The 25,792-nt window shown below is 43.7% G+C and overlaps 1 protein-coding gene and 1 long non-coding RNA gene across 5 annotated transcripts; one reads left to right on the top strand and one right to left on the bottom strand.

The window, feature by feature from the left end:
• Positions 1-1,991: 1,991 nt before the first annotated feature.
• On the bottom strand, positions 1,992-24,414 carry LOC127367282 (protein SOGA3). 4 transcript variants are annotated; one of them, XM_051407025.1, is made up of 12 exons: positions 24,170-24,414; positions 22,243-23,096; positions 21,782-22,006; positions 21,525-21,683; positions 20,734-20,805; positions 20,066-20,385; positions 19,794-19,953; positions 19,258-19,327; positions 18,500-19,046; positions 18,275-18,404; positions 17,830-18,153; positions 14,551-14,673 (listed from the first exon to the last, which is right to left on the bottom strand). In XM_051407025.1, the coding sequence occupies exons 2-11, from the start codon at positions 22,999-23,001 to the stop codon at positions 18,043-18,045; spliced, it is 2,553 nt and encodes an 850-aa protein (XP_051262985.1). In that variant the 5' UTR covers positions 23,002-23,096; positions 24,170-24,414; the 3' UTR covers positions 14,551-14,673; positions 17,830-18,042. The 4 variants fall into 4 exon arrangements, with proteins under 4 accessions (XP_051262982.1, XP_051262983.1, XP_051262985.1 ...); XM_051407024.1 differs by having other exon boundaries at positions 22,243-23,064; positions 24,170-24,413; XM_051407023.1 differs by lacking the exons at positions 17,830-18,153; positions 18,275-18,404; positions 18,500-19,046; ... (6 more) ...; positions 22,243-23,096; positions 24,170-24,414 and adding exons at positions 3,213-3,352; positions 3,435-3,470; positions 4,327-6,157; ... (2 more) ...; positions 9,118-9,408; positions 14,973-15,924 and having other exon boundaries at positions 14,506-14,673.
• LOC127367295 (uncharacterized) lies at positions 16,343-17,417 on the top strand. Its single transcript, XR_007885459.1, has 2 exons — positions 16,343-16,420; positions 16,880-17,417. It is a non-coding gene; the product is annotated as an uncharacterized LOC127367295 (long non-coding RNA).
• Positions 24,415-25,792: the final 1,378 nt, after the last annotated feature.

The raw sequence follows: 25,792 nt of genomic DNA, 5'->3' as shown, positions 1-25,792 counted from the left end.
TCACAAAGCTCAAAAACATTTTTGTTTTGTCTATCCTAATCTTCGTTGGCATAAGAGGAAAATATTCTGCAAAGATATACCTAATGTCCAAATGTGACTAGCTAGTCGAGTGGATGGAGGCTAATGATGGCCAAGAGCTTCTTTGCAGGCCAATCAGACTTTATCATGTATATCCTGTTAGGTTCATGTTTGTAGCAATAACACACAGAAAGCCGCTAGCAAAAATGTAGACTTGAAACAATCAAAAGGACAAAGCGGCTAATTATAAGTATCATGAGTTCATTCAGAAGATGGAGACTACAGAAAGGACCTGCTTTGGTCTAGACACATCAAATCAAATCAGATCAAATAGTGTGCATGGCCAGTGGGTGTTGCGTGTGTCTGTGTGGATATGGACTTTTATTGGAGCATCAATGGAAATGAGCTGCATACAGTCTGATTTGATCGTTGTCTCTGGCTGAAGTTGAAGTAGTGTGAAATCACTCCCTGTAGCATTTAGCAAGACCTGTGCATGCACATAGCTCTCACTGGCTCATGGTTTAAATGACAGTATAAAACATCCACAGGTCAGTTTCACAGGAAAACAATTTTTATACATTTACTGTAATACGTACGTGAACACAGGTGCTGTTCAATTGTTCAGGAAACCACTGGCATATGGTTTGAAGAAGCTGTTGTGTCTACACTTCATGACAATCATCTGTTAAGTAACTGGAGTCAGTGTGTTTGCATGATAAAATGTTCCATAAATTCTTTGCAGTGTTATTGTGTTTTAAGCAGCGCTGGAATCAAAACAGTTAGTACTGGTTATATAATGGTTTCAACATCTGGAAACCTCCAGACTTGAGCACAGGCCAGTACTGGTAATCTACGCTCAACCTTGAAACAGGAAAACAGGGTGAGACAGCCAATACAGCGCTAGGCTGGCCATCAGGAAAGGATGACAATATTTATATTTATATCAGCGCCAGGGTAGGATTTCTGGCACCGTAACATTGTTGCACCTGTTATTTCAGTCAGCCTAAGGTGCCAGGTTTCAGGGTGAAGGTTCAGGTGTCCTGTCCCTTTCAGGGCCAAGGGTGTGTATGGCTGTGTGTGTACGTTTGTATGTTTATGTAAGTGAATGGGCACATATGTGTCAGTGCAAAGGTGCAGAACTGATCATTTACCATATGGTGCAGTTGAAATAATACAGGTATTTTCATGCTGTAGGCATACAGAAAGGTGAGGAGTGAGATTGTCAGTCTGGCTCACTACAGCACTTGACAAACACAATCACACACATTTAGAAAAAGGACTACATAAAACATTAATGGAGGAATGCATACACACACGGTACACAAACATGCAGCAGAAAAGCATACACCCACACCATCAAAGTAAAGGACGGTTTCTCTGCCGCTGTCATGTAGCTCTGCAGTGCATTACTCAGAGGAAGAGATCAGAGAGTCGCCAGAGATGTCAGTCAACAAGATTGAGGAGCCAGACAGTCGTTTGGTTCTGGTGCTTAATCTTTGTGAGTTAACAGTCGCCTAGGACTCCTCTTGATGCTGTCACAAAAATATTTCTGTGCAGTGTTTGATTGATGTTCATGTTATTAAATTATTGCTACTGCAGGCTAAAGATTGAAGTCTGCAGTGGGTCTGCACAGTGGCAAGGTCAGCTTAGCTGGTAATTTGTGAACTAAATTATTTGAGATGAGAGAAAATAACAATATACTGGTTAAAGTCTTATTTAATCTAAATAGGGTTTGTTTACAGAGTTGCTCAACTTTATATTACTTTAAATAATAACACTCTCTGTATAATGTGTTATGTTGTACTGGTGCTTTCAGTCACGCTTCACAAATGGGTTTAAGCTTCCAAGAAACAATTTTTAGAACAGTAATTATTTGACAAACGGGTCAGTCAAAGCTGCCCAGCATGACAAAACACATACAGTATAATGCAAATGTAGATATTTTGGTATGTGATATGAAAAGAGAAGAGAAATCATTTAGTCCTTATGTTTATTACACAAAAAGAACAGCAAAGGCATCACTTTCATCATGATATGATTCACCACTTTGACCCAAAAAGCTGAGTAATATCCTGATATGTGACCATTCAGAATTAGTAAAGGTAGAAAAAAGGCTTGTCATTTTTTTTTTCATAAGCATCATTATTTATGTTATGCACAAAAGCAGGCTCTTGTGAATGATGTTTACCGTTCGGTTTGAGTGGAAAACATCAGCAATGGTGGACAGCAAAAATAAACGCAATTACAAACAATGCATTTAAAAAAAATGCATATAAAGAAAACCAGCCTTTGGTACAAATTTATAAAAAAGGAACTCACATTCACATTTTTGTGTTACTGTAATCATGAAAAATGTAAAGCCGGTCATAAAGAAAAATGTTTTAGTCACAGGCAAGGTACAGTCCAGGCATTTACTGTAGGTAATATTCAAGATTTATTCAGCACACTGAGAGCGACGCTAGGGGGAAATCTCCACTCTGCTGCCTTTATCTCGCAATCCAACATGATGCTGCATATTGTGTATGTATGTATGTCATATTTTGTGCAAAAAGCACACAAAACTTCTTGTACACAAAATACCGTACATATTAAATACATCATTCTGGATTTCATTTGGCTGGAAGTTTTTAGATCATTTGAGCTAGCATAACTTTTAAAGGTGTTTAATAGAGTACATAGAACAGAATGAGTAGTGAAGGGTCTGTTCTTGGGAGATCTGCAAAACTACTCTAGTCAAGGCTAGGATCCAGACCTGAGCATAAGATATCCATTCAGATGGCTGGCATGAATAAATAATGCACTGGATGGGACTTTTTTCTTTGAAAGTGATGGTTTCACTGTCCTCTGAGGCTACGCATGACACCTTGCAGGTTCATCTCAGCATACTGCTTAATAAGTGCAGCTGCTTCAGATCCTTTTCTTGCCTTCCTTGGTCAGTTAGGCTCCTCTGGATGCCACATACATTCTAACGGTGAGTTGGTGAACTCACAACTAAAGCACTTCTGAGTCTGTAGGAGTGGAGAGGCAGTCTGTGTTTGGTATGTATGTACAATAGTAATGAAAAGGTAGTGTTCGGAGGTTGTGGTGAGGCGAGAGATCAAATGATGACAGTCTCTATGTGAAAGGCTTGTGAGTAGCTAAAGGAGGAAGTGTGCTTCTGTAGAGGGAGGGATGGAGGCACAACAGGGGTGGTAGAGGGAGAGGAGGAGGCGGAGGAGGAGGAGGTGGGGGAGCGGCTGGCCCATCGGGACGGGAGGCGTCGGTTGGCTGGGCGGGTGGGCCTCGAGAAATTCTTCTGGATGGAGGAAGAGGAGACAGAAGACTCTTCGTTCTCCTGTGGAGAAACAAATGAATTACCATTTAGGATTATCACACCGCTCTATCCACTATCAGATTCACACACTCAGATACTTTACATTTTGTCACGTGTTCCATCTGTAGTCTTCTTGACCCTAGGGAAAACAACAGGCATATTTCAAACATGAACAGTAATAAATTCAGCACGCGTGTGGAAAGGTCACACAAGTAGATCCCGTTTGCATTTGGTCAAGAGAAGAGCACCTGGACTGAAACCGTGTGCAGCAACCTCAGAATCTTCAGTGTTTTATTTTGGACACCGCTCCTCAGCTGAGGTTAAACTTAAGTGGTGCCTCTAATTACATTCTTTTCATGAGGTAAAATAAAATTGGCTTGATAATCGCTCCCACGATCTCTTCTTTAACATTTGCATGACTTTAAAGCAGAGTAATCACTTCAGCTTTCTCGTTTACGTGATCTGCCAAGGGCATTTAGTCAGCTGGCTTCTTGCAGATACTTGTGTAATTACAACACAAAGACCAGAAAAACACTTCCACTACGAGGCCCCGTGGAGGGACTGAAAGATGAAAGATGAGGGTGCTGGACCTCCTGCCAAGTTTAAACTTTATATGCCACACCGCCGGTTCCTTTTGTTAGGAGCCTTTAAGCAATGGAATGGCCCAGATGCCCAGATTATAATGGAAGCTCTGGCCTGCTTCTGTCTCTTAGCACATACCAGAAATAAACAACATTCCCACCGGAGCTGTCCTCAGTCAAGGGCAACTAGCGCTTAGTGTTTCAGAATGGAATGAAACAGAACGAAATGTGCAAGTTCATCCAGGTCCACTGTGTGATTGGCCTTGAAAGTATAGTTTGACTTAATTGTGTTTTGGTCCAAGCAAAATGCAGACTTACATATTTTGTTCCAAGACAGCGTTTCTTACATGTTGACATACATAGCATGAGTAGCACACCTGGTGGGTGGCGAGGTACATATTAGATTCTACCCACCTGCACTGTTAGATGTATCTCTTTCACACCCATGGCACTGTGGCTGCTGCTGAGCTGTGCGTGTTGGGTGTATGAAGTCTGTGTGTGTCTCAGAGTGGGAGGTAAGGGCAGAGGGTCCATGTCCAGCATGTCCAGTTCTGTGACCGTCTCCTCCTGCCTGACACTGATGTTAGGACTGGAAGACATCTCGCCCCTTTGGCTCTGGTGCTGTTGAGCCCGGGCAGCGCTCTCATAATTCTTCAGAATCCTTTCCACTGCCCCATAGTTGGACCTGGATCCCTCAGGCCGTGGGTACGCCGCCAGTGTGAGGTGCTTCCAGGGATGGTCATTCATCACTCGAGGCCCAGGTCTGGAGGAGTCAGACTGGGAAGGAGGAACAGCCACATGCTTTGGCTGCGCCTGTCTTGTTGGTCTTTGTTTGTTCTCAGCAGACGGCTGCTGGAGTGAGACACCAACTCTGGCTAGCTGAGGCTTTGCTCCACTGAGACTCTCATTCTCGAGGCTGGAACTGTCCACATTCTGACCCGGCAGGGTATTTTCAGGCCAGATAGGCTCCAAAAAGAGAGCTTCTGTGGCTGCTCTGTGTTGTGTTTTCCGGGAAGGACTGATTGCTGTCCGAACTTTGTGCTTGACCTCAGAATGGTGTGCAGGACTCTGGGATGTTATTGTGGTTGCCTCCCTGAGTCCAACCAGTGACTGTTCAGAGGAAAGGTTAATTCTGACCTCTTGACCTTCAGGACCACATCTCATTCGCCTTGGTTGGACCTTGTGAACTGTGGAATCCATGGTGGAGAGAGATTGTACGACTTCAGCATGCACACCCATGATGCTAGTGGTGACGTCACTACAATGCGGTTGAAATGTTGTCTCCCTGGGAGGTAAAACCTCATCTGATGCACAAGTTGCTGAAAAGACTGGTTGGCAACCCACAGAGCAGGCATCTGTAAAAGCGTCTTGTTCCTCTACGCCATGACCCATTTCAGCCTGAAACAGAGTTCTGTTGAACTCAGCTGTTTTTTGTTCCAGCATTATGTTTCTTTTGGAGCCCTGGAGCTTGGGGCTGGGAGGTGATATTTCAAGAGAGGACAAGAGCAAATCTACAGGTAATTCTTTGACATTCGGAGGAATTTGTAGCTCTTTTAAATTCCCAACAGCAGGGCTGTAATCAGAGCGCAAGTCTTTTCCAGCAGTCAATATGTTGACTTCAGAGAAGCTTTTCTGGACAGTATCGTGTGTAGACAACTTGCTGTTTGTGAACTTGCTTGCGTCACAGGACCAGCGGTTGTGGCAGCAGCCAATATTACATTTAGTGTTAGCAGGTACAGCACACGACGCAACCACACCATCTATTAAAACTTTTCCTTCATTTTCTTGTAGCATGGCCCCGAACTTCCTGACAATAGATGGACTGCTACACTTTCTGTCTACCAGAACACAGGGGCTATGGCACTTCCTCACTGTTGACATGGGGGATTCTGGGATGTGGAGTTCTGTGTCTGGATAGGTGGGGGCACTCAGATTCCAGGAGGACATGCGGGGAGGGATGGGAGGAGCTGCTGTATCATTCTCAGAGAGTACTCCAGGGGTTGTCTGTGTTTCTCTGTAGCTGTCTGGTCCGGTGGTGTTTGCGCTACAGGATGTGCTCGGCTCTCTGTTGGCCTGCCAGGTGTTATCTGGTGACAAGGTGATCCAGTTTTCCCTCTCCAAGGCCCGGAGGTCATCGTAAATCTGGCTCAGATCACAGGGAGAATCATGCAGCTCCGGTCGGATTTTATCATGGCTAAACAGTATCTCACTCTCCTCAGGTAGGCACAGGGATTCAGATCGAGTCCTGAAGGGAGTTAAACAGTAAAATCAAGTCACTTTAATTATAATTAATCTATGTCATTGACATCTCATATATAAATAATTCTAGTTTTCAAGACAAGACATGTTCAAATATCATTTTTCATCACTTGCAACACTTAAACGTTGAGACTGAGATTATGTAAATAACAAGCCCATCAAGACATGAGAGATGGAGTGATTATCATAGTTCCATGTTGGCGCCAGGAAGTTAACATAGCAAAGGGGATTTATTTACCTCCAATCCCCGCTCTTCTTTCTGATCTCATCCTGGTAGCTACAAAGCTCCTCGCTTACACGGGCTATCTCCTTCAGAGCCTGAGACACAGAGGAAGGGAGACAGAGATACGGTGAGACATGCTGGACACTGTATTGCTGAACTACTGTACAAATAAAAGTTCAAACTGAGGTCGATAAAGAGGATTATTTAGTCAAAGAATCCAAGGAATGACAAAGACAGACCTACAGGAGACAGTACAGGAACACTGAGGATCAATAGGTTTGTGTCAGCAGTGTCTGTATACTGTAGTGTTTTAGCAACTACAAAAGTAGCTTGAAATACTCACAGCATTCAGAGCAGTGGTGTTCTTCTTCTTGTCGCTGCTGTAACTCTTCTCTGACCAAAGAGGACTTTCTCGAGAACTGGCGTGGACATTTTTTTCGTTATCTTGAGAGACATTTTTCTGTGGCGTTCCAGAGGCTCCGTGAAAAAAAGCATCCAGCTCTGCTGTATCCGCAGCTTGCTTGCGGTCACTGACTGTGTCTTGCTGCCAAGTGCCTCTAGATATTAATTCATCCACCAGCTCAGGCTGTGAATGGTCATTCTGAGTGAACCGACCACCAGCGTTAAATTCACAGGGACCGTCTGCTTGGAAGCAGGGGGAGTGGTGACAGTCTGTGCCAACACAACCACTGCCGCTGATGTTTCTGCTGCGCCCAAAACCAGGTAAAGGTGAATGCCTGATTGGTTCTGACTGGCTGCTGCTGCTGAGCGGCTCGGAGCGGGAGTTTTCACTGAGCAAACTGGAGCCAGTGCTGTTTGAGCGTATGCTGAGCCTATGTACAACATCACTGATGTCCTGCCTCCCACTGTCTGGCCCGGTCCCTTCTCGCTTGGCCCTCACTTCACAGTACAGCTAGAAAAAAGAATAGAGAAGAATTGGAGGTCATAATTTTGTACTATAATGTAATTATGTTGGATGAAGCAAACAGTGTCCTTTAGTAATTTGAAGTTCATTCTTTAAAGATGAATTACAAAATTTGATTTTACAATAATTCTACAACAGCAATATTACATTATATAAATCAACAATTATATCAGATCAGTCAAATATTCTCAATATAAACACTTTTACATTTATTGAATGGTATTATTATATCATCTATTAAATTAAGAGCAGAGGTACACCAAGTACACAAGTGGGCAAGGGGCATACATTAGGAGTCTCCAGCCTACAATATGACTGCACTTTTTAACAATGACTCTACTTTCACTGGATGCTTAGAATAAGGTGAAATACAGTATATAGGTCAAGAAAGGAACTGACAATATAAAGAATGTCAGTGGTATAATACCTAGGCTGTGTCTACTGCTCCTGCATAATCCCAAACTAATATGGGATGATGGGAAGACAGCATAGCAACAAATCTTATGAACATATTTAGACCAGAAGATTAAAAAAAACATCCAAAGAATTCTTTCAAATAAAATTGGATAACCTCTGGCCTCCTACCATGGAGTCCCAAAATAGTAACTATTTCATGTTGACTGGGCTCCCTTCCCATCACGCAATGTCTAGATGGGACTACTTTAACTTGCTTTATTCCTCTGCTGTTTTCCTCTCTCATTTTCTGGTCTCTGAGGGGCAAATGAGAGCCACATGTTCTTTTCATAGCAAATTGTTCCAGTGCCTTCGCACTCTGTCCAACTACTTTTGTATGGCTTCCCTCCTTAAAAACACTAATCTGCTCCTCTGGGCATGTAAGATTTTGAATTGCACTTTGTCACCACCCATGCTTAACTCGATTATTCTTTATCTTTGTCCCTCTATCTCAGGTCCATTCATTTGCTCTGTGACCTGTCCATCTAACTTAATCCAACCAGCTGAAGTTGGTTCCTAGAGCTCAAGGTGAAGTCTTCAAATTGCTTGTTTGGTCCAAACAACTTTAAAAAGAACATTTACTGTCCTTTTGCAGTAAGTCATCCCATTTTAACCATCTTATTTTTGGCATTTTTGTTTGAAAAGACAATTATTATCAAAACTGTTACCAATTACATTTTGGTCTGTCGACTAATCGATTAATTGACTAGCTGTTCCAGCCATATATCTTATATTTGATCTACTAACTAAAACTAAAACAGATCTAATATTTAGTTGTCTCTGACATGATCAGGCATATTTCTAAACATGAACAGATCATGTTTTTCTTTGACATGACATGAATGTTATTAAATCAGCTTTCTGTTTGTACTTTTGAAAGTCACAGATGTCAGATGTCATGTTTTTATCTTTCATATTATTCTCTCTCCTAAAGGTCCTTCTGATGCATGCCAGCTTCTCTGTCTACATCACTACAGGTCATAGACTGTCTCAATCACTGCCTCTGTCTCAGAGATACAGGGATCAGAGAAATAGCAGAACCCTCGCCCTCCTCCTTCCACTCCTTCCTCTGCTCATACTCTGCAGCTGCACTGATCAGGGATATTGTTTTGACAGTGTTGATGGTGAACAGGATGTGTAGGAGGGAAGTGTTACACACTGTAGGCTGCTCAGTGCATAGGAAGCTATATATCATACATGGAGAGAATGTAGAGATGTTTCATAAGTTTTTAAATGGTTTTACTTTATCTAGTCATCCACTTGCCTTACTGTTACCTAAATCCAACCTTAAGCCCAAACAACTCATTAGACCTTGATAAAAATATTCTCACTCAGAGCGCCTTACCTCTTCTATTTTCTTCTGCATATCCTTCAGCTGGCTCTCCCACTCCCTCCTCTCCACGTCGAACCTCTCCAGCAGCTCAGCTTTCTCCCTTGACCAGTCCCTCTCATTGTGCTCCAGGCGACAGCGCAGGTCCATGGCCGTCGAGTGTGTGTCCGCCAGGAGCCTCCGCTGCTCTTCCCTCTCCTGGCGGAGCGTTGAGGTCTCGCTGTGCTGTTCTCGAGTGCTCCGTGACGCCACAGAGCCAGGACCTGCTGCTGACTGGACCAACCCAGCACCCTCTCTAGCCTCCAACTGAAGAGGAAGAAACAGACAGGGAGTGTGGAAGGCACAGAGGAGGGGAAGAAAGAGAGCAGGGAGATGGGAAGGGAAAGAGTGGGAGAGACGGTGGAGACAACAGTGGTAATAAAGGAGGAGAGCCAGATGACAAGACAAGCAATACAGGAAGGAGAGAAATTGTTGAAAGTGGAATTAAGAGAATGAAGGAGTGGCAGGAAGAGAAGGTGGGGAAAGTGGGGGAATAACGCACCATGGGGAAAAGAGTGAGTGGGTTCAGAGGAGGGAACACAGAGAAAAGAGAAGATTGAAAATATCCTGTAAGAACTCACACACAGGCTTCACGAGTTCAGGGTTCAAGTCTCTTTTCTATGGTTCTTCACTAACACAGGATACAGTGCAGGATATGGCAGATTCAGGCACAGTGAAATGTGTCTGCAGAGGATGCATGTGGTCTCAGTCAAACGACACGCTGGTGTACCAGTTTTTTGAGAAACACAGATTCATACAAAGAGGATCTTTCAAAACAAATAAGGCCAAACTTCTGATTCCTTTCAACGCACACATACTAGAATAATTTTATTAGGTTGAATTGGACATTTTTGTTTTAATGAGAATATTACTGAGTGTCCCTATTCAATGCCCTAAAATACCCTGGGCATTTCCCCTGGGAATTTCACTGTTTTACGGCCAAAAACATGCTATCACTTCTAATTCTATTGAGAATCAATAAGAGATGTTGCGAAACTATGCCCTGCTTTATACTGTGCCTCTAAAAAATAAAGAGCTGACTGACTTAAATGACATTAAAGATTTCAAGTCTTAGTGGTCTGATTTGTACATCTGGATAAGATAATGATCTTAGGAAAACTGAAATTCTCTACCAATGTGATACTGTAATACAATGGAATTATTGGATTTAGAGGCTTTGCTCTTTTATAGTATTTAAGAATAAGGGTGTGTTTTAGTACATAGATCCTTACATTCTGTGGTAAATGTGCATTTTTGTTTGCCTTTAAAAAACAGAAAAAAGGGATGGCTTTGGATCTGGAAAGAGACCAAGACAACGCCTTTGTGTGTGCATATATGCTTGGGCCCTCAGTGTGTGTGTAGTGTGTGTGTTAGAAAGAGGGAGAGAATGCCTACGAGCATGCCTGAGTGTGTTATTTCAGTGTGCCGTCACAGACAGCGACCAAAGCCTTCTTACAAGCCTCGAGTGCTATTTCTGCCTGTGGCCTGGGGTCATGAAATTATGGTGTAGAAAAACAAGTCAACCCTTTCTGTCTGCCTGTGGCTCTTCTCAAAGTTCTCCACAATTACAGATGGATGGTGATGGGTGCTGTCCACAGTCTATTTAAACATCCAAATGTAAACAAATAGTGAAAGTGCAAAAACAAGAGGGCTAGGGTCAAAATGAAAGAGCTGAAGACTTGTCTTGATCGAGACAGCAAAGAAAATCTTTAAGGAAATTCTGGAAGAATACGTGCAAACAGGGACACAGTTCAACATCAATACAGCCAGCTCAAGGAACAAACACTGATGCACACACGCACACACGCACACACACACACACACACGCACACACACACACACACACACACACACACACGACAACTTGAAATCACTCTCAAAGATCCATCCCCTGCTACCTTTCGACAGGGTTGTCACTGTATTGCATTGGCACAGGGTATATGAAGGTAACTGTGTCACCACGGTGACCCACTATAAATAGCGGACACAGAGCCTTGTACAATGTCACATTCCTAGGGGAGGTGGGGAGAAGAGGTAAAGGGGAGGAGGGGGAGTTGGCTGCTAAGGCAGAGTGAGATGTCTCCTTGCTGCCAGCAGCTTTCATAAATCAGTGGCATGCGGAGAAATATGCCTGGAAATATCCGGCCTAAGACCTCTGCCTGGGACCTTGGATGCTTGCTTGGTATTTGGTGGTGGAAGTGCCCAAAAAGGATGTGGAAACAACATACAGTAGTTACATTCACAGCCATAACTTAGTGTGGAGAAGAGGTGTATAATTAAAATCTCAAGAATAGAACAAGCATGCAACTGTTGGTGAGGTACAACTGTGTTGATGCTTAATGAACTCACTTTGGATTAACACGTATGGCAAGAGTATGACATACGGTAATAACTAGGCCAAATTCAAAATGATAAAATGATTTGGCAAAACTGTCTGTAGCTACAGAGATTATGTAAGAAACAATATGTAAGATGTGGAAATTTTATGCATGAAACTTAAAAGTAAAAAAAAAGTAATTATGTAGCAATGTATGTTTCTACAGCCTTGTTTCATTGATTTCAAGGGGAATCCGACCTGGTGATGGCATTAAGAATAACTTAGAATGCCAGTCTTCTCACTGATGGTTTTGTCCATTTATGCAGGTCATATAGAGGCATCAGTATTACATTGAGGCTGTGAGACTGTAGTACATTTAAGTGCAGTTAAGGATATCTCCACCATGACAATGTGCAAATGCCATTTGACTTATGGCCTCACTTAAAATGACTGTACAATTTCATCTTACCGGACCCAGGTGCTTAAGTATCCATCACTGCTTCCATTCACTACCTTCAGCTTTCTGTAATACACTTGACTGCGCGGATAATCCTCTACAGTATTCTGGCTGCCTTCCTCGGACCGTTGCTACCACTTTCAAAGTCTCTCTGCAAAGTGCAATAATAAACGAACAAAAGCTATCTGTCCTGCTAGGACTGGAATACTAACAAGTGTATCATAGAAAACTGCAAGACCTCTTTGACTGTATGACTCATTCAGTTGATGTGATCATACTGCTCTTTTCAGACATAAATGCTAATTCTACAATTACTTTTCAAATCAATTCAAACTGCCCTAACAACTGCCCTTTACCTCCATAACACCCTCTGTTTTCACTCTCTGTCTGAGCTAAAAATGGGATCTCCCCTTCACTCGTACAGTGGAACCAACATGTGGAAAATGACTTTCTCACCCATGCTGAAATTGTTCACATTTCACTTCTAAGTGAAATGAAGCTACAGCAGCAAGCATTCTTGTCTGTTTTTTTTAGCTTGGTTCCAGACCTCCAATCAGTCTGACTATCTGGTTGCTATTTTTTGTGTTGTGTCTAAATGTTGCATTTAAGAGTGAATGACATAGATTAAAAAAGACTTTTCAACAACATTATTCAAACAGCCAAGATCAACAGCTAAATTACATTTAATGTTACTTTCCTGAACTAAAAGCAGAATTTGGTTAGAGGCCTGTTACAAATTTACTCTAAACTGCTTATGAGGGAAGTCTGTAAATTAGTCACTTGATTACTAAGCTGCGAATGATTTATGAACACTTGACACGGTGTATTTTCAACTTGATGAGCAACTCTAGATTAGCACTTGGTAAACATGTACACAAAACTGTGGCAGGATGTGGCATCAAGACAAAACAACTTTTACAATGGAGCTAACCCCACCCTGCATGCCTTAACACATTTCCCTTGGTCTGTTTGCTTAGCCAATATAGACTGCACATGTGTGTCTGCATGTGTGTGTGTGTGTGTGTGTATGTGTCTGTGTGCATGATCCATTCACAATTACTGTACACTTTGAATGTTTACACACATAAAACACACACAGAGTGGCAAGGCTCTTTGACCAATACAGATATTCAGATGCACATCAGCATCTCAGTATAAACATCTGTGCATGTATGTGTGTGTGTGTGTGTGTGTGGGGGGGGGGGCATCGTGGTATAACGTCCTGCAGTAGATAAAGCCTCTTTCTCACTGCCACACTGGGCTTTACAAACACAAAACAGAACAGTAAATGTCTCTGTTTTTATAAGGCTCTCTGTCAACCACACTGTGAGAAGGCATGGAGCCAGCAGGACAAAGAAGAAGAGAATGATCTGTGACTGATCTAGTAAAACCATGTTACTATGTTGCATTCCTGTGTCATCAGTGGTCTTGTCCAACTGCTCTGCAGTATCATTGCACCACTTTGTCAATTTCCAGCACCACATTATGGAATTTCTGAGCTTCGTTACTTCACTCAGAGAATCACTAGATTTTTCTTGTAGCATTGGGGACCGAACAAAAGGAGAGCTGTGTGATGGGTGAATGGGTGACCAGTCAGTTTTAAGTCTGTGATAGGAATCATATGGGGCTCAGCTGGCAGATGAAGACCACTGTCGTCACAACATCGCAAAAAAAAACTACACATACAATGAGCATTCGGACACACAAGGACAGTCAACACACAGAGAAACCAACTCTGAGCAAACACTTTTCACAAGCAAGTCTGATCAGGTTTAGACTTCTACTTTAAGGCAACCAAATAAATCCATCTTCTGATCTTACCAGAAAAAAATGCTAAATCCCTAAAGCCACATCTCTTTGAAGAATAACTATACATGGTCCTTCAAGTGATCCGTGCAATGCCTGACACAGCATGGCACTGGTATGCACTCTTAACTCTCTAAAGTATTTTCTGCCCCTTTCAAGAAACATTTAACAGTAGCTGTCCATGGCAACAATATGTTAATATTTCATCTTAAAAGCCAAGCTGGGTGTCTGCGTCTGGCTGAGTGGGGGTAACTACATTTGTCTCCTCAGTGCAAATCTTTTGTCTAAGCTGAGGGTTGAGTTGGATGGATTCCAGGATGACTTATCACCCTGCCATGTGGGTGGCAAACGCGGTGAGCCCAATATACACCAAACTGGGGGCCTGACATGCACACATGACAAAATACACACACAAGAAGCAACATAGATATTAATTACAACAAAGCATTATTATGTACTGTAATACCTGAGTTTTGCTGTTAAACAAGATTACTGTTACTTTGTATTTGAATTCTGTCCTCGAACTGTGCATGCACCTGCATACACAAGCAAGCGCACCAGACATGCACAGCTATATATAAAGTTATGCATACGTTACATTGCTCTATGAATCACACACACACACACACACACACACACACACACACACACACACACACACACACACACACACTCACTCAATCTAAACTCTGCAACTGACTAATTATTTGTTTGCAAAAGCTTTTGCATACAATCTTAAACCCCAAATCTCACCCACAAATCATCTTAACCATCCCCAAGTTACCTGTGCAATCCTGCATTTGAGCTCTGCCTTCTCCAGTTCCCAGGCACATCTGTCTCTGGTGTACTGCAGCTGGAGCTCGCTCCTCTTCTCCTCCTCTCTCTTCACCTCCGCCTGCACTTCCTCCAAAACCGTCTTCAGGTCCAGCAGAATCCTCCTGTTCTCCCCTCCCTGCATGGAGACACAGTTGGCAGCGATCTTGTCAAATATAAGAAGTTGAACTGGCATATTTGAAACTGAAGAAATTAGAAAAGAACTAAAAAGGAAATTAGTCCTTGATAATAAACTGATTCTGTATCTGTGTCTTATACATTTTTGGATTTGAAGCTCTGGAATATTCTGGGAATATGAGTTGATGCCACAAAACACAACAGATTCACTGTGAACCTATGCACCATTGACAAACTACTAAAGGCACACACACAGAAATATATTCAGCTTTCACAAGGGTAGTAAGTATATCCAGTTACTTGTATGTCAGCCACTTGTCTCAGCAGTGACTCTTTCTCGCGCATCCATCCTTCCTTGTCCTGTACGTGTCGCTTTTTCAAATCTTCAAATTTCCTTTTAAGTCGCATGTGTTGTGTTTGCTGCTGCTGCTGCTGCTGCTGGGGTTCTGGACCCGGCCACATTTGTCCCCTGAGAACCTCAAGCTGCGTCCCTGCTCCACCCTCTCCTCCTCCCGCCGGTGAAGCACCGAACTGGGGCTCGTAGAGCTGACTGAAGACAGTAGGCGGAGAGGAGATCCTCCTCAGCGGGCTTCGGCTTTTGCCCCTGCCTCTATCTGCCCTGTCCATCCTGGAGCACGGCACAAACTCCCATCCCTGAGACGGGACATAGCCCCCTCCAGCACCGCCCCCACCGTGCAGCCCCGAGCCGTTCATAAACGCACTCCACATTCCTCCAGCGCATTAAAATAAAACATTTAAAAAATCTATTTAGAAAATCAAGAGAGTTAGAAGCTGGTCACCAAGCTATTTTGAAAATATCCATTTCTGCTTTAAAAAGCAAAAGTTTGAATCAGTTTTGATACAGTTCAGCATACTTTCCACATCTCCCGACTCAGACTGGTTTTCAGTCGGTGACCGGTGGCATACTGAATTATCCAAACCCAGCCAAATCCCCCGTCGGCCACACAGCAGCGCTCAGGGCAGCAGCCACCGCAGCGCTCACACAGGCGACGGGACCGGACGCTGTGGTCCCTTCCATATCCTCACAGAGACCCGGTCATCTTGTGCAACAGTCCCCACGGTGTCCTGGTTTTCTTTTCTTCCCTTTGCTTTTTTTATAAGACCTCCTCACCACTACAGCCGTTTGTTTTCACATGTTTCTACTGAAATCTCAGGACGCACTGTGTCCTCTCTCTCTCCCGCACAGACTCGTTGTAGGCGACAATCCAGAGACACCCAGTAACCACTCCGACGCGCCTGGGAGAAGTTCCCAAAAATATCGCGGAGCGCACTGATGTAAGAGCAGCGGAGTATTTTTAGCCCTCTGTACCCATGAGTTTATTTTCCTAAAGCCAGATAGCTGAACGGCGTCTGGAAGAGGCAGCGGAGGGACATCCGTTAATCAACACCGGGCCGCTCTAATTACGTCGCAGGATGCCACCTTACGCTGTATCCATGGCAACGAATCAATTTACGCACGGCGCCGCGGTGGACTCGATAAAGCAGCGGTGTGCTAACATACTCACTCACTTTAAAGGCAACAAACAACGACCCGGGAGCAGCAATGGTTACACTCAATGTCAGACAATCTTACAAAACACTCGGTAGGTGTCTTACCTTGCCCGTAAAATTGGCTATTTTAACCTAATTTCCTCTTTTCTCATCCGTAGGAGGAGTACTCCCACCCTGCTGCCATCTGCTATCATAGCATGCGAGGGGGATGACTATCACGAGGAGAGCGAAGAGGGGTGGGATTTTATTCATCCTGCTTCAAGAGATAACATAAGTAGCTAGCCAGTGTGCATCTACAGTAGCCTGTCTGTGAGATTAGGCCTGCAAAAAGTCACAAAGGCTAGTAACTAGTAGTAGACTAAGTAATAAAACTAGTGATGTTGACGGTTTTCTGGTGTTCCGCTCGAGCGCCATTAAAAGTTGAATCACAGCTTCCACTAGCCACATGAAGCACGTGAACAGACCCTTACCTGTTCCTCTAATAAGGTCCTGAATGCTGCAGTCAATGTCCCTGAAAAAAACAGCCACGAGAACTTACATTTCAGCCAACGAAGTAGCAGAAATGAAGTCTGGACTGGAATGCAGTGGCTTAGTTAAAAACAACTGGAGAGCGACAGCCTACAGCTGAAATGATGCTTTCATTAACGGGAATAAAATCCTCCTCTCTCTCTCTCTCTCTCTCTCTCTCTCCACAGCTGGGTCTAATATGTGACGTAAAACATCCCACCGGTGGGATGAAAGAAGTGGACCGGGTCCGCCCCCGTCCTGGTGGTCAGGTCCGTTGGTTAAACAGATCCACCATCAGCACATTTTGGCTTGATCTTTCAGACCCACCCATGGGCATTTTTTTTTACACAATTCTGAATGTCTAATAACCAAATATGTGTCCAAATATGGGTAAAATGTCAGTGGTCCTATCATATTCCCCCATGGACGTTTGGGTGATCTGTTACAGATTATGTTGACATTATGTTGAGTCAGACAGTATATTTGCCTAAGAAGAACTTGCAAGAGACATGTGCCTAATGTTTGTTTCAGTGCCAGATGGTGTATGAGTGTCAATGTAATTATTGTGAGTGTGAGCTTGAGTGTGTGTATAGTCACAGACTTCAGTCTTTATAATGTACTTCTCATAGACATGGTTATTGCTGCTGCCACATGAAAACCTCCACTAGAGTCCACTAGATAAAGCTGAAAAATTATGATACACACAATAAAACAAGGCTGTTTTGAGCTCTTCGGATTTTGTTGAATTTTTTTAAATAGATTTTAGCACTCATGATAACGTTTTTAAATTGAATTAAAGGTCCAGCACACCTACAAGTATTTCCAGTTACTGTGGCTGATCAGACCTCTGCTCAGGTTGAAATCAGACTGAGCCATGCAGGGAATTACAGAATGTCCCCAATGTATGTGCTAATAAGAGTCAAAATATTGTAAACTAATAAGAAAGTGAGACAGATGTCAATCACAGCACAGTAAATGTCTTGAAAAGCATCTAATTAGGCATAGTAAGAGAAAATGCCTGTGTGGGTATACTGTGGGTGGGTAGGTCCTTTGAGAATGCAACATTTACAAAACTGGAACTTAAATTGACAGCACAAATCTCATTACTCACAGTCAGAGAGTTTAATGACACACTCACCTAACGCTCCACTGTCGCTCCTCTGTGCTTGCTCTCCAATAAATGATGAAAGCGTCTGAGTAGATGGGTGGCTTGGATCATACACGGAAAATGATAATGTCCTGTACCTTGAGTGACCTTACGTGGCGCGTTCAACATAACAGAATTGAAATGAATGAATAAGTAAAAAAGAAATAATGTAAAACGGACATAACAAGATACTGAGTGTGTGCTTTACAGAACAAAGAACAAAGTGAAAAGGAATACTAATTTAAAAATGGTGGCATAAGAGAGTGAGGAAAACAAAACAAGAATGAGGATCAGCAAAATAATGGGCTGAAACATCTTTATGGATGACAGTTAAATGAAGGGGGGGGGTGACAAGCAGTGAGAAAAGTGCATATTAGAGAACACACACATTACAGTCATTAAAGTAAATCATGTTTATGTGTTTGCATCCCCTTACAGACAGTGGCTCCTCTGCCTGTTTATCCTCCTGCTTGGGCACATCCAGCCGGTCTATGAAGCCTTGCAGCTCCTTCCTGAAGGCTTTCATCTGGGCGTTGATACGATACAGCAGCTCATGCTCTCTGATCCTGTGGAGCAGAGGTAGAGTATGTTTGGTATTGAAATATCTCTTGAATTCAATAGGTAATACTGAGATTCCTAACCGCTTTTATGCATTTATTACCTGCCACCTTCCTCGTCCTCATCCAGCCTGGCAAACAGCTCCCCATTGGTGACGTATACTCGGGCCTCAGCGATGATAGTGCTGGTGTCAGCGATGAGCCTATCGATGGTCCGACCCAGCCTCTCCGCCTCGATGCGGATGTCTATCATCTGCTGCCGGTCCTTCAGGCTTCGGGATAAAAAACGACTGTCTACTGGTGAGTAAAGGGATCGTGTTGGGGTGAGACAGCGGATGTTCCTCACCTCATCTGAGTCACTCTCCCCTCCAATAGGGCCCTCACGCTTGCGGTGGGGCGGGAGGAGGCGAGGGGAGGAAGCCGAGGCAGAGGGGGTGTCATCGTCTCGTCCTCCGTCACTCTCTGCGTCACTGTCCCGAGGGCTGCCGCGGATTCCCAGATGGGAGGCCAGGTCGTAGCGCTGCATATTGGAGAGCAGCACACGGTTCTCGTACTGGAGCTGCATCACTTTGCCACTCAGCTCATTGATCTGCAGACGCGCCGCTTTCAGCTCCTCCTGGAGGGCCTCCACTTTAGCGGGGTCAGCTCCTCCTGGGGTTGAAACAAGGCAACAATGAAAAGTGGAACACCTCTACAAATGAGACTTTAATGTGCCCCTCCTGGAGGCTTTATGAAACACATTTCTTATACAGATTTATTAAGCTGAGATAGAACAGGCTTCTTGCTCTGCAGTGCAGTTGTTTTGTCTCCTGCACAACAGCTTACTGAAAAAAAACTGTGACAAACAAACAAACAAACAAACCTCCTCCATGTCTCGACCCAGCTTCATGGGATCCAGCCTTGTATTTCAGTTTATTGAGTTCACCTGTTACCTAAAGATGAAACTGATGGTTATTCCCATGTCTATTTAGTGCTGAATACCTCACACATTTGAATTTCTAATGTATGAGGCTTAGATAACAGACAGCTTTTATAAAAGGCCTCAGTCATTGATGATACCAATAATTGCACCAGATACACAAGGAAAGAGGAGACACATTACATTTTACATTGCTGAAATTAAAGCAGCATTGTGTTGCCTAGTAACATCAGAGAGCACACGTCATATATTATTTACAGTCTGTTGAATTTTTGATGGAAATATTTAAAATTTCACAATGCTTAACAAGGCTTCAAACAGAGGGAGAACAAAATAGATAGTAGTCCCAGACAGGAGGCCATACTGAAGGCAAATGTACAATTCTAGTTCATGAAGTAGTTACTGTAGAGTTCAGTTCTAATCTAAGTAGTCCTTGGATCTTGCAAAAACAATGCTCTTGAAGAAATTGGCCCTTCTACCTTTTTGTTCTCTTCTTCCACATCTGCTAAATTCCTACGGAGAAGTTCTGCCTCGTCTTCCACCAGCTGAAGCTGCTGCCTCAGCTCTGACAGGGCCTCACCCTGCTCTCTGCACTGCTGACCTCCGCTGCCAGAGCCGTCCAGTCCTGCTGCCGCCATACTAGGAGAGGAAAGAAGCATTGATAACTGTGAAATGTAGTTCAGTATCACCATACAGCGAGATGAGTTGAGTTAAAACACATCAAGAATCTGATGAATGAAATGCAAAGTACCTGTCCTCCCTCATGTCATCCAGTTCAGCCTTCAGCCCTCTGTTCTCCACCTCCAGCTCCACAATCTTCCTCCCCAAGATGTTCGCCTCCTCCTCCACCAGACGTAAGCGGAGTTTCAGCTCTGATTCACGGGTGGTGGGAGGCCCTCCAGCCTCGCCTTTAGGCAGAGGGCTGTCCACGTCCCCGTAGAAGGAGCGGTACTTCTGCAGCTCCTGCTCCAGTCGGTCCTTCTCCTTGTCAATCTTTGCCATTTTTTTCCTCATCAAAATGGCTTCCTCCTTGATGAAGGCCAGCTGGCATTTCAAATCATCATTTTCTTCCTGTGAAGAGAGTTTGGCCATTACTTTCAGTCTTCTTAGTGGTACATTTATGTTCACAAAGTCAACATGGAAGACAACTCAGTTTTTCTCCTGTGAGTTCTAATTAGTTTGGTAGCGTGCTTAAAATTGTACATTCCTGGGAACAGTTTCATTGCCTCTGCACATATTGCAATTGTAAAGTTTTTCCTTAATGTTACTTTCACTCACAACAAATTACGACTCTGGTGCCTAGTTCTGCATATTACATTTTGTTTTAATTTGGAAATTACATTGCAAAACAACCTCATTATTAAACATCGCCATTGAAGTTTATAACTTTATAATCTAATAACGTAAATGCTGACTCACCTCGATCGGGGTCTGTGGAGCCCTTCTCTCTGCTTTCTGTCCATCCTTACTTCCTTTTCTTTTCAGTGAGAGCTGGAGGGAAACAGTGGTTACATCATCATCATCATCATCATCAGCTCACTGTTTTCTTACTGAACGCAGTGATATCATCTGGATTTATGGAGCACTGAAGGCCCGGTAATGGAAAAACAGGACTGTTTGTCAGCCACAGGAACATTTCTGGTAAAATATTCAAAATCGAATCATGGTGCTCTCAGTGCAAGTGTGTTTTTATAGGCTGAACACCCCCAAAAAGAACTTTGTTATTGCTTTTGTCATGTTTGTGAGTAGGAAGGAGTATCTTTAAAACAATCTGCTATGGAAATTAAAATTATTTGTATTATTTACATTTTGGTAACACAAAAAGTAGGAAAAAATTATAATATATAATACAAACAACAATACAAGAAACAGTATGCCAGAGGTTAAGAAAATATAAACATAATTAATAAGTGAGTCGGTTGGTCCATAAAATAGTGAAAGAATGTTGACCACTGTTTCCCAAAGCCCAAGGTGACCTCCCCAAATGTAAAACATATAGAACTGCGTATGTATATTGTGACTATAGCCTTTATATGTCAGAGATTAACATCTATACTATGCACCAACTTGGAAACACTATATGTTGAAACACATACAAGTGATGATACTCAAAGCGTGTTTTCATAATATCTTCAACCTGACTTTTAATGTGGTTCAGGCCATAATTTACATTTAAGACAACAATAGACACACTCCCATCAGCCCCTCACCTCTTTGGCTTTCTCCAGTTCATTCTGCAGGGCCTGCTTGGTGACCTCCACCTCTATCAGCTGCTGCCTCAGCTTCTCATTCTCTTCCTCAGTCTTCATCCTCTTCTCCTCCACATTCTCCAGCTCATGGTGCAAACGCACAGACACATCCTTCGCCACCTAGGAGGGGGGCCGGAGACAGAGAGAGGGGGAAAGACAGAAGTTGTTATGAGTCATGAATATGAAGGAATAGAATAGAATAATGCTCACAGACTCACTTTGAGGTCTTGCTCCAGACTTCTGAGCAGCTCTCCATCCACCTGGCCACTTTCTGCGAACCTGAGCCTTTTCCTCTCAGCCTTCTTCAGTCTGTACTGAAGGATCCGACAGTTCTTGTTGGCTCTCTCCAGCTCTCTGCGCATGTCCTGCAGCTGGCAGGCGTCTTCCTCATAGAAGGTGTCCCGCATCTCATCCATCTCTGCCCGCATCTCCTCGATTTCAGTCTACAACACGGAGGAAAAAATCAAAAGGCTTCACAAACTAAATAAATCCAACCAGGGTCAACAAAGGAAACTTGTTTAGGGCCTTTAAAAAATATTTTTTGAAAACAGCATGAAGATACGTGCAGTAATTATGATGCAGTCTGCAAGCAAATACAACAGGTGCGACCATTGCGCACGCGACATAGGCTGCATAAACAAGCATAAATTGTCAGGCGTATATTGTGTTATCAATTTACCTTCAGATCCTCGTTTTCATCCTCCAGCTTCTCTATCTCTTCTTGTAGTCTCCGGTCCGGTTGTGGAGCCGGTTGTGGACTGTCGGGCTCTGGGGACAGCTCCGGCTCTGAGGCCGGCGGTGATGCTGATTTTGTCTGCATCTTTGTCCCTTTCTTCCCCAAGCTCTTATTCAAGTGAAACTGTATCAGCTCGGATTGCAGGCATCCCTCCTTCCAGAAACCGGGTCCGCAGCCCACTGTGCCTTTGGAGGTCTTCTTGGTGCCGCTCGTCGCCGCGGCGGCCTCCCCACCTTTCGGGTTTTTGTTCCTCAGTTTGGGGGATTTGGATGCGCAGGGCTGGTCGGAGACGACACGGTTCGGATCTGCTCTGGAGGGCGAGGAGGCATCAGCGGCAAGGCGGGGGGAGTCTTCCGGTGTCTGGATGCCGCCTCTGTCTGCCACCGCCGGCCTGCTCAGCGTCGGGCTTTCAGCACCAGCAGCCTGGACAGCAGCCGCGCCTCTGACGGCAGGAGCGCCTCCGGCCTGCCGCTCCCTGCCTGTGGAAACGGGAGAATGACCTCGGCTGTGTCGCCCTCCCCCTCCTCCTCCTCCTCCCCCTCCTCCTCCTTGCTTTGACGTGATGGGCTTTGACGTGTTGCTGCCCTTCTGTGCAGCTTTAGATCCACTGTCTTTGAGCCCTGCCGGGGACGACGACCGCTGCTGCTTCCGGCTGCTATTGTCTGGCTGCCGCGGCGAGTCGGCAGAGGATGGGTTCATCATGGTGTCAAAGGCTCAGCTCATCCTCAAAAACAACACCCATCCCCTTCATCAGTATCCCTGCAGCTGGAAAACAATTGACTTTTCAGACCTAAAGGCTACAAAAGATGGATAGGATGTAAGCTTAATAACACCCAATAAGAAAAGGTGAGGCTATCTTCTACAGATCGACCAAACACTCCAAGTTTGCCTGTTGGACTGAAGGCTATTTAAAGGAAATAGGAATAAACTGGTTATTAAATATAAAACAAGTAGCCTACATCATGCATTTTGTGAGATTTGTTTAATAAATATAAAAGCGAGGTTAATTAGGCTACTGTATGTGGAAAGCGCCCAGAGACAGGTTCGTGGCCACTAGTGATTATGCATTCGGCCATTCAAATACAGATCCTATTTGTTGGGATGTGTGTGAGATCAGCTGCACATCGGGCAATTAGACAATAATTTGCGTCACGTGTGCTGCCTAAAGGGCAATAGGCTCAAGCGAAGAGAGAGAGAGAGAAGGATGTGTCTCTGGCTATTAAACCTGGAGCAGCAGTCATCCAATTAAACCGGTTTCAGCTCAGTTGGCATCAACGAGGTTCTGAGTGGCCCCTGATCTGATCTTCGATCGACCCAAAAGTAACAAAGGAAGGTCCAGCTTCTTGATTCTGGATGAGCCACATCCAGGCTTTCAGGAGCACAGTGAGAGAGCCGTTTCCTGTCAGCCATCATCTCACTCCTCATACCCAACATTACCGATGACTCATTACTTAAATGGTTGATGGAAGATCCATAAAAAGTGTCCGGAGCAGCGTTTATTTTACCCAGTCCTCACTTGGAACAGTTAATGCGTTTTTTTCTTTTGTCTCTTTGATTTTAAAAGCACCAAACATCGACTGTCTGCCACACACACACACCATCTCTCACTCACTGATTGAATATCAAATTATTCTAAATAAGGAAAGGCTCCGTTTAGTGTGTGTCTACATATAAACAACTCGGAGCAGCAACAGTAAATCAACCCACCTTGGAGGCCTGACAGTACAGAACATAATGTGGACCAATGCACAGTCAGACATTTGCCCTTCATACAGGTTACTGTTGTCACATTTATCTAAAAAACACGCCATGTGCTCAAAGACAAGGGATTATCACATGGAAATTATGAATCTCCAATTAAATTCCTTACCTTTTCTGGGTGTTTTCTGTCGGACGCTGAAGGGTAGTGGTGATGGGGAGGCAGAAGGGATGCTGACTCGAGCGCCTCCCGACCACCAAGCAACCTGTTTCAATATTCATGACATTACATCATCGCTGGGAGGGTCTGGGCTGCACGGAAATGAAGCTGCACGCAGCAGGCTGCTCTCATTGGAAGAAGACAGACGCCCCCCTTCTCTCTCTCTCTCTCTCTCTCTCTCTCTCTCTCTCTCTCTCTCTCTCTCTCTCTCTCTCTTTCTGTCTCTCTGTCTCTCAATCGTGATTGGATGTAGCCACTTGCAACTGTACATTCACCTTATAATCGGTCATGTGAATTGACCTTCAGTATATGGCTTTGATTTGACCACTAGAGAGAATGTGACTGTTCCAGAAGTTGTGTTTTTTCCCAAGCCTAGGCAATGCACTTCATGCCAGGAGGACTATATGGCTGAGAGCTCAGTGCACATTATTCAACAGCTGTCATGAGCTGGATCAACAGCTTATTTAGGTTGTTCAACAGATACATTCAAAAACTGTCTCTTACAGTTGTTCGAGTTTTACAATAATGCATGAGCTTACAGTACATCCCCTCGTCTTCCCTGTCATAACATACAAACAAAATATCTTCAAAATAAGAGCACAAGGTTGATGTGCCATGTCTCAAATTTGCTTATACTTAGATATTTACTTGAATTTGGTTTAATTATCAGTCTCATGGCAACCATTTATGACTTGGACAAAGTTCAGTTAGGAGGTTTTATTTACAGCCCCAATGACTTTCAAAACATTCAAAAACTGGCTTATTTGTTTCTTGGCTGCTGCCCTCTGAAGCTGTTACACAATATTTTTCCACGGGTGCCCAGGAATCATTTGTCAAACAATTTAGTTGGAGTATAGGCCTTACTTAATGTTGTCAGGGGATAAATGAGCAATTTCATTTGGAGTTCTGCCTGCCATTCATTTCTCCCAGATTTTGTGTTGAGTGTTGGTTGGAAATGGAAATGTGATGATTGGTTTGAAAACAGGTTCATGTGTGAGGGTTTCCAATGGAAATGGTTACTGAGGAGCATTTATTCTGCTTGGATACAGTGCCAACTCTCCTGGGTTCCTCATGAACTCAAGGCATCTTCACTTTGATTGAATTACCTTGCGGTGGGTCAGACCCATCTCACCCATCCTTTGGAGATTGTAATTCTTGGCCCTGTGCCAACAAGATAAAGTTCAGACACACATCAGAAATGGTTCATGGTTGTTTAAATGCACACCACGAAGGAGGTGGTCTGGTGTTGCATGTGTCATCCTTGTGTGAGTAAAATAAATACATTTGCAGGACGTGCCAGGGATCGACTTGGATTGAAAGCCAGGATTCTCTTCACTCTGAAAGTTTTATGGCATGGATTTTAACTTCTGTCAAGGCTTCAGTAACCCATCTCTTAGCCTCCTACTGTACCTCTGTGCAATCCATTTGCTTCTGTCACTGTAGGCTTTTACAGCACTATATTTTGATCCGTTCAGAAAACAAGACTGCTCTCTATTGTAATCACAGTTTAATTGCTGGACAAGATGTTGGAGGGCCAATCAGCCAGCTTTGGGCAAGAATGAGGATTCATTTTCT

Source organism: Dicentrarchus labrax, unplaced genomic scaffold (genome assembly GCF_905237075.1).
Source record: "Dicentrarchus labrax unplaced genomic scaffold, dlabrax2021, whole genome shotgun sequence".
Taxonomy (NCBI): Eukaryota; Metazoa; Chordata; class Actinopteri; family Moronidae; genus Dicentrarchus; species Dicentrarchus labrax.
Note: the sequence above shows the minus strand (reverse complement) of the source record. Positions and strands in the feature narration are given on the sequence as shown.

Bases quoted from the DNA above. Each gene is read 5' to 3' on its own strand.
- LOC127367282 (XM_051407022.1), bottom strand. From the start codon at position 15,401: ATGTGGAGTGCGTTTATGAACGGCTCGGGGCTGCACGGTGGGGGCGGT. The intron at 9,409-14,505 runs GTAACTTGGGGA...CTTCCTCTTCAG, and splicing joins TCAAATGCAGGATTGCACAG to TTGGAGGCTAGAGAGGGTGC. The intron at 6,158-6,409 runs GTAAATAAATCC...AACTCCCTTCAG, and splicing joins AAGAAGAGCGGGGATTGGAG to GACTCGATCTGAATCCCTGT.